Below are 8,326 nucleotides of genomic sequence, written 5' to 3' on the forward strand. Positions count from 1 at the left end.
AAAGACTACATTTTGTATAGCGTCCTGGAGGTATTGCCGAGATTGAAGCCTGAATACCATTTCATGTAATACAGCCCTGCATGGAAAATGTGCATCTTCTGTATTCCCCATATGAGGTCAAACTACTCAGCATTGGGACTGGTGGGATTGTTTCTAGGCTTGATTTAGCCTCCAGTTTTCTGGGGCGGAGGGTGGATTTGTTGGAGGTTGGAACTTTAATGGATTTTTAGTTTTTAAAAAAAGATAAAAGGAGAAAAAAAATCTAACTGAATCACTAACCTGAATTCTTGTACCAACCGGATAACGATTGCCTAGCTCTTATATCTACCAGAAGCAAAGGCCTGAAGTTTAGGATCTGCTGAGAATGCCTTTTGCATTAGCCTGAGCAGGGAGAGAACCCCTTTCATCAGACTTCCTCTTCCTCCTTTGCCAGGCTCTTTAATGCACTTCATTTTTTCAGACTTTGTCTCTCTCTGCTATACTAAGCCAGAATTGTCCAGGCTGCGATACTCCCGACCATATCCGAATCAGCCCCTGGAGAATGATCAGTCCTTGTGACTATTTGTAATTGTACATTTAGACGAGAGGTTGGCTTATCTTTTGTGGAAAGAGCCAGGTAGTCAGTAGTTCAGGCTTTGGAGGCTAAAACCACTCCTACCTGTGCTTACAGGGAAAGACAATATGTAAATGAATCTGTGCAGGTGGGTTCCAGTAAAACTTCATTTTCCAAAATCGGTGGCAGGCCACAATTGGTCTGTGGACCTTCATTGTGGATCCCTGATTTAGACCATTCCTGGTGAAATCTATACAAAGTGGACTATGTTAGGAGCTTCAGTCTTCAAAATAATTATTAGGGATAATCGTGATTGAAAAACATAGCCAGCTCAAGGTTTCCTTAAAAAAATTAAAAAGAGCAAGGGGCTTTTAGAACCACACCATATACAGCAGCCAGAGTCGTATGAATGTGGGGGAAAGGCAAATCACATACATCAATGCAGACGGACCAGGAAACGAGCCCACGGCTGCCTCGACTTGGAACATGGGCAGGTCTTGGCGGCGTTTATACAGTTTGCAAGCAAACGAATGCTTTAAGGCGCAGACAGATAAAGCTCAATCAAGAGCATTTGTCTTTGAAATACACGGCTCGGGACATGTGTTTTCCTGCCAGACATATAGTTGGATTATGTAAGCTATCATTGAAGGTTAGGGAAACTTTTTTTTCACTAACGAGAACACAGCCTTCCACGCGGGTCAAAACGAACAGGTTTTTCTATCCACAACCCAAGGGGCTGGGGTCTCCGGTCGCTCTCATTTTCGCTCGGCAGCTACCGGGATACATGCAATCATGACCTCTAAGGTTGTATGCCGGCATGACCTACTGGCATTTTGGCAGAAATGTTTCAGCTGGCTCCACTGATGGCTGCTGACAGGTGGGGGGCTCTTTGCTGCATCAAAGCTGTGGCCCTGCCACACCCACACCTGATGACTTTCACAGATTCGGTGAACAGTGCTTGAAAATGGACTTGTAATCTTTTGTGGAAAGAGCCAGGTAGTCAGTAGTTCAGGCTTTGGAGGCTAAAACCACTCCTACCTGTGCTTACAGGGAAAGACAATATGTAAATGAATCCGTGCAGGTGGGTTTGACCTGATGATGTGGCTTTGAAGAACTTCGCCAAATATTTTCTCCACCAATCTCATGAGGAGAGGGAACATGCTGAGAAATTGATGAAGCTGAAGAACCAACGAGGTGGCCGAATCTTCCTTCAGGATATCAAGAAACCAGACTGTGATGATTGGGAGAATGGGCTGAATGCAATGGAGTGTGCATTACACTTGGAAAAGAGTGTGAATCAGTCACTACTGGAACTGCACAAACTGGCCACTGATAAAAATGACCTCCATTTGTGTGACTTCATTGAGACTCATTACCTGAATGAGCAGGTGAAATCCATCAAAGAATTGGGTGACCACGTAACCAACCTGTGCAAGATGGGGGCCCCCGAATCTGGCATGGCAGAGTATCTCTTTGACAAGCACACCTTGGGAAACAGTGATAGTGAGAGCTACGCCTTAGGCTGTCTACCCAGAGCCACCTGGTCCCTGAGGCCATGCATGCATGTTGGGATTACCTTACCTTTTCTATAAGTTGTACCAAAACACCTACTTAACTTCTTTCATTTGTACCATTCCTTCAAATAAAGTAATTTGGTACCCCCCCAAAAAAAAAAATGTTCTCTATTTTCTTCTTAGAAATTTGGGCTCCTAAAATACCACACAGGTGGTGAGTAGTGGAAGTAGTGCCCAAGCACTTGTTATGGTCTTGGCACAAGGCATAGAAATAGTGTAGCCGGATTTAGCAACTAGAGCTACCAGAGGCCCAGTCGGATTTAAGTTTCAGGTAAATGACGAGTAATTTTGTTAGTATATATAAATGTGGCAAATGAAATAGTTGGACCATACTTACGCTAAAAATATTATTCATACTAAATGCTTGTTGGGATGTAATTATACTAAGAACTTAATTGGTATTTATCTGAAATTCAAATTTGAATAGTCATGCTAACATACTCCAGTGTACTCTAGTAAATGGAGTTTTAGCTCATACTATGTTTTAAACAGGATACCCTAAAATTTAAAAATGCAAATGCTTCCAGAAGACAATTTTCAGTACCTTCTTAGTGAATCTGTCTTAGTTAAATGTCTAGTCCTAAAACTCCCCCCCTTTTTTGTATTAATCTGCTTTAATTTAAAAATATATTAATACCATACATATATATATAGGCATTTATGCATGCAATAGGTTTTGTATCCATTCTCCATTTTTTTCTCCATTTCATTCTTAATCTCAGTTCCCCCAGAAAACTTTGTTAATCAATGATCTCAATATAATTTTTTTTACATTTTCTACAAAATGTGATACATAATCATATAATTATGGCACTACTTTGTATGATTATTGGATTTTCAAAAATTATGCCATAGTAGACATGTCACTGGGCAATATTTTTTTCTTTTTATTTTTTTCTTTTAATTGGGTTCTAAAAATCTTTTTGTCTGATATTTTTATCACAATGGAATTAAGTTTATAATCATTATAGTATCTCCTGCTTGAAACATTTTAATAGTCTTGCAAGGACCAGTAGAAATAGGAATATCTCAGGTGCCTGGGTGGCTCAGTTCGTTAAGCAACTGTCTTCGGCTCAGGTTAAAACCCCCTTTTTAATGAGAGCATGGGAAGCACGCTTTTATTGTGGGGGTATGTTTTCTTCAATTCATGATGGGCAGGAAAATTTTAAAATAATTGGGTTTGCTCTCTATTTTAATGATAGGCTTTCTTTTTGTTGTTTCATTCTAAGGTTTATGGTATATTTTTTGGCAACTAGATATAAGAAAAAGAACAATGAATAAACCAATGAAAGGAAGAAAGAAGATACTTACACTTACCCATGCTGTTATTATCCAGAGAAAACCACTGTATACCACTGCGAACGTTTTGGGGTTTATCAGGATAGCCTATTGCATATACATGCATATAAAAAGTAGAGCAGTTGAGATATCTTGGATATTCAAAAGTACTCTAGCTCTGAAATATCACTTTTACCTTTAATTTCCAAATAAGTAGACTTGAGTCACCTTCCGCCATATTGTAGGACATCTGGAGCACCCAGGATCTTTGAAAAGATTCACCAAAAGCGTGTAACCTGTTTCATAGAACCTCTTGCTCCCCATTCCTCCTTTCATGGACCCTCAACCGTCTAGTTGAGGTTGTCACATGTCCTCTTTTCACATCGTTTAATCTCATTAGAAATGGTCCCTTTGACAACGTTCCTCCAAATAATGCTAACACACAGCTGTTGTATGCAGTTGACTTTTACATAAGGTTAGAAAGTTTGTGGAGGTGATTATATAGCATAGAACAGGATGGCAGGCAACTTAATACTGAGTACTAGACATGCTGTTCTTAGAAGTTTTCCCTGCCAACACCAGCTCTGGGGCTATTTTGCTTGGGGTCTGGCCACCTGCCTTGCTGTAATTCCTGACTCCTGGGGGGGGGTACCAAATTCCAGTGCCCCTTCCCACAGCCTTCTTCTTCTTGGTCCTTCTCATTCTAGAGCCCCGGTAAACCCTTCTCCAGATTGTCTGCCTCCTTTACCTTCTTTGGACTGGAAGCCTGAAAATTCTCTTTACTTCACTATGAAGACTACTGAGGACGTTCTTTGTTTAAACTTCTCCCTGCCCTGGCCTTTCTTAGGGCTTAGACTTGCAGGAAAAAATTTATAGTTTTTATATTTATATTTTAAATTTATATTTTTCATGTGTTTATATTCTGACTTTACAGTCAAGTCAGATTAAGTCCCTTTTATTAACCATTAAATATCTACCTATCTATCTCTATAGATAGAGATTTAAATTTTGGGCTAAGGAAACATTTATACACACACACACACACACACACACACACTACCCAAAGAACCAGAAAAAACTTTGGAAGTATACTTTTTCTTCAACTTGAGCCAGACCAATTATTCTTGAAGGCTTCCTTCACACCAGTCATCCCTGTGGGTGACAGAACATTTATTCTTCTCCTTTCCTGCCCTGCTTTCCCTGATCCTCCTTACCCTGATCTCACAAAATCTGTTGCAAATGAGCTAGCTGTAAGAGCAAACGAGCTGCAAATCCAACTGTAAGAGTCACGATTTTATGATTCTGTCTGAAGTGCCCTCTAAGACTTAAGTGAAGGGCTGTTTTATCTTATTTTATTTTTGGAATCTGCCTCACCACCACCTTGGTCCCCTCGGGCACTGACGTGTCACTCTGTGGTGGCTCCTTTGTTCACTAGTCTCTCTGGGAGCTTCCTGTAAGCAAGGATTATGTCTCATTCATCTCTCTCCATTTGCCCACCACAGGGCCTAGAATATAGTAGGTGCTTAATAACTGTTGGTTGACTGCATTGATGAACCACTGCATGGAGGAGTCAATGGACAGATAATATCTCTTTCTCTAAGCCCCTCTCCTTGACTACCCACTGGTATGATCAAGCATTGCATAGTATCACAGGAAAGATCTGTCCTGAAAGCTGAGTTGCTATCCAGTGGTTTAATTTTGAGGAGGAGAATCCTGGGGGAGAGGCTATCTTCATAATCCTAAAACACTCCAGATCTTCAGGGAGAGCAGTGAAATGGAGACACTTCCATGCTTGTGAAAACTACATAGAGCACTTGATATTAGCATCTGTGTTCAGAGTTTCAACTGCAAACAATTGACTACAAAGCAGTGGAAACTCTGCCTCAGTGTTTGGGTAAAAAAAAAAAAAATATATATATATATATATATATATATATATATATAAAGATTTTTATTTATTTATTTGACAGACAGAGATCACAAGTAGACAGAGAGGCAGGCAGACAGAGAGGAAGGGAAGCAGGCTCCCCGCTGAGCAGAGAGCCCAACGCGGAGCTCGATCCCAGAACCCTGGGATCATGACCTGAGCTGAAGGCAGAGGCTTTAACCCACTGAGCCACCCAGGCGCCCCTCAAAATATTTTTATAAGAAATTTTAAGACACTCTACTTCTCCATGACATCTTTTTTGATAATCATAATGATCCACAACAAGTTTATTCATTTTGATTTCAGTGTTATTTATCTTGAAGCAGAACCAACTGCTCCTTCACTTGTGTGTTTAAGACTTTATTTACTTATTTGACAGAGAGAGATCACAGGTAAGCAGAGAGGCAGGCAGAAAGCGAGAAGGGGAAGCAGGCTCCCTGCTGAGCAGAGAGCCCGATGCGGGGCTCAATCCCAGGACCCTGAGATCATGACTGGAGCCAAAGGCGGAGGCTTAACCCACTGAGCCGCCCAGGCGCCCGTCACTTGTGTTTTTGAGCATCATTAGTATGTTATTATACTTCAGACATGTGGCAAAGAGAAATAATGAACTGTCAGCATTAATGGAAACTGCTTGTCCTCTCCATTCTACCTTATTCTTCTCACTGTTGCCCAGAGTTTACTTCCCTGGATTTAGTGTTTATAATTCTCATAAGCATGTTATAATAATACTGCATATAATCTATACAATTATATATAACTGGTTCTGCATTAAAATATTACATAAATTATATAATGGTAGTAATTTCTTTATAGTTTGTTTATGTTTACAATATTATGTTTCCAAGCTATAGTTATGTTGACCGGTATAATTTAGGTAACTTATTCCTTTGTACTATTTCACTGGAGAGCTGTCTCATTTTTATTCTTAAGTTGATGGGCATTTGGATTATTTTCTTCTTTTCCTCTTATGTAAAGCATCAGGTAAATATTTATGTGTATGATTTCTTGGGCCAGGTGCAGGAGTTTCTCTAGGGTACATACCTAGGGATGGGATTGCTAGGTTATGGAATATACTTATGTTCTCCTTTTCCAGGACATTGCCAGATTGCTCTCCAAACTGGATTTACCAGTTTACTCTTCTTTTAGCTACATGTGACATTACCTGTTACTCCACATCCTTTCCAGCAATTAGTATTGCTAATTCAGTGGGTAGGAAATGATATTTCATTAATGTTTTAGTTTGCTTTTTCCTGATTACTAGTAAGAATGAATGTCTTTTTATGTTTTGTTTTTGGCGTTCATATTTCTTGTTCTGTGAATTTCCTGCTCCTATAATTTGCTAATTATTCCATTTTTAAAAGCTGATTTGCAGAGCACTTAAAATATATTTTTGACTTACAAAACCTTTTTTTGATTTTATGTTTTGCAAATATCTTCCTCCCATCTATGGGTTGGCATAGCATTTTTCCCATCTGATTAACATAGCAGTTAACTCATTGTGTAATATTTTGTGTTTGTCTATCTCTTTCTCTCATAATGCTATGAATTCAAGTGAGAGCAGGAACAGACATTTTTATTTTTATTTCCTTAGTCCCCAGCATAGATAACACCCAGTAAAATTGCTTGAATTGACTTGTGAGTGCTACTTAATTTAATGTAGAGGCTATGGTAAATTTGAGTTTTTCCCGAAGGCTTTCAATCGAGGGCATTTCGGACAATCGTGGTTTGTGGTACATACATATACACATTCATATACATATGCACAGAAACATACATACAAACATACATTCACATCACTTGCAAGACTGGCATTTTGACATTTTTAGAACTGTCAGATTAGACCCATCCATTAACCTTACAAAGAGGGCTTCCCTCAATTTCCCGGTAAATATATTCAGACGGGTTTGAAATAACAGATGCACTGCTATTTCTAGTCCAGTGTTGTTGGGGAAGCAGGGAGTAAGGAGGGCCTAATTGCACAATGCCTTGTCATCTTTGCAACTCATCAATATCAGCAGCTGACACAGGCAAGTGTTTGTCAATGAGTTCTATTGGCTGATACTGACCTTGGCGTTACAACCACTGCTTTCTTGACATCTGCTAGTTTGACACGTGGCACCAGATTCTGTGTGCAGCTGGTATCTTGGACTTGAATGTACTGTGAGTTCTCTGGCATTGTTAGTGGAATTCCTTGTTTTTGTCACCATGTCATACCTTTGACATTAACAATAGCTATGTACTACCTTTGTGTTTCTTGTTTTGTATCGCAGTAGCTATGTTTTAGTTGATGGGATTATTTTTAATGGTAGCAGACAGCAGATGTTAAATTAGCTGTGGACTGATGCATGCTCAAATTTGGATTTGCTCCAGCAAAAGTTGATTTTACTCCGACTTTATATAATAAAAAATAATTTATGTAAATTGTAGGTTGGGGTGAGCATCATGAATTTGAAGAATTGTTTTGCAGCTAAGCCGAGGCTTTTTCTTAAGATTAAATTTGAGATTACAAACTTTAAAAATGTGTAATAATTTTAAGTAGGAAGAACTTGGGAATGTAAAAATGTATCATGATTTGAATGATTTGATCATAAAATACATCTGAAAATGCAATTCTAACTTCTTAACATGTTCTTAGTTATGCACTAGGATTACAAAATATAGAAGTTACTGTTCTCACTTTCACCCCTTTGTCCTTCCTTGAACTTTCCGTCTTTCTCTCTGTCTCTGTCCCCCTCCCTTCCCTTCTCTCTGTCTTAACCAGGCATCTAAACACTCCTACATTCTTCAGGTGAAACTTTGCACTCCAATTATAAAGTTTCATTATTGCCCCCCCAACCCTCAATAGTGTCTTTTGCACTAACTGGAAATAACATTGTTGTTTATGGTGCTGTACATAATTACGTTTACTGTTGGGTGTGTCAAGCCTATGATGATGGAGTAATAAATGGGTACTGAATGTTCCTGTAGCTTTTATTTGCGAGGCATTGCTCATGC

The 8,326-nt window shown here is 39.3% G+C and overlaps 1 protein-coding gene across 1 annotated transcript; it reads left to right on the plus strand.

The window, feature by feature from the left end:
• The first annotated feature begins 992 nt into the window (after positions 1-992).
• On the plus strand, positions 993-2,160 carry LOC122902495 (ferritin heavy chain-like). The gene is made up of 2 exons (XM_044242105.1): positions 993-1,185; positions 1,646-2,160. The coding sequence occupies exons 1-2, from the start codon at positions 993-995 to the stop codon at positions 2,143-2,145; spliced, it is 693 nt and encodes a 230-aa protein (XP_044098040.1). The 3' UTR covers positions 2,146-2,160.
• Positions 2,161-8,326: the final 6,166 nt, after the last annotated feature.

This window comes from Neovison vison, chromosome 1 (assembly GCF_020171115.1).
Source record: "Neovison vison isolate M4711 chromosome 1, ASM_NN_V1, whole genome shotgun sequence".
Taxonomy (NCBI): Eukaryota; Metazoa; Chordata; class Mammalia; order Carnivora; family Mustelidae; genus Neogale; species Neogale vison.

What these genes read in the sequence shown, in the direction of transcription:
- LOC122902495 (XM_044242105.1), top strand. Translation starts at nt 993, where the DNA reads ATGCAGACGGACCAGGAAACGAGCCCACGGCTGCCTCGACTTGGAACA. An exon ending in CAGACATATAGTTGGATTAT is followed by an intron (nt 1,186 to 1,645) that starts GTAAGCTATCAT and finishes GGTGGGTTTGAC; the next exon opens with CTGATGATGTGGCTTTGAAG.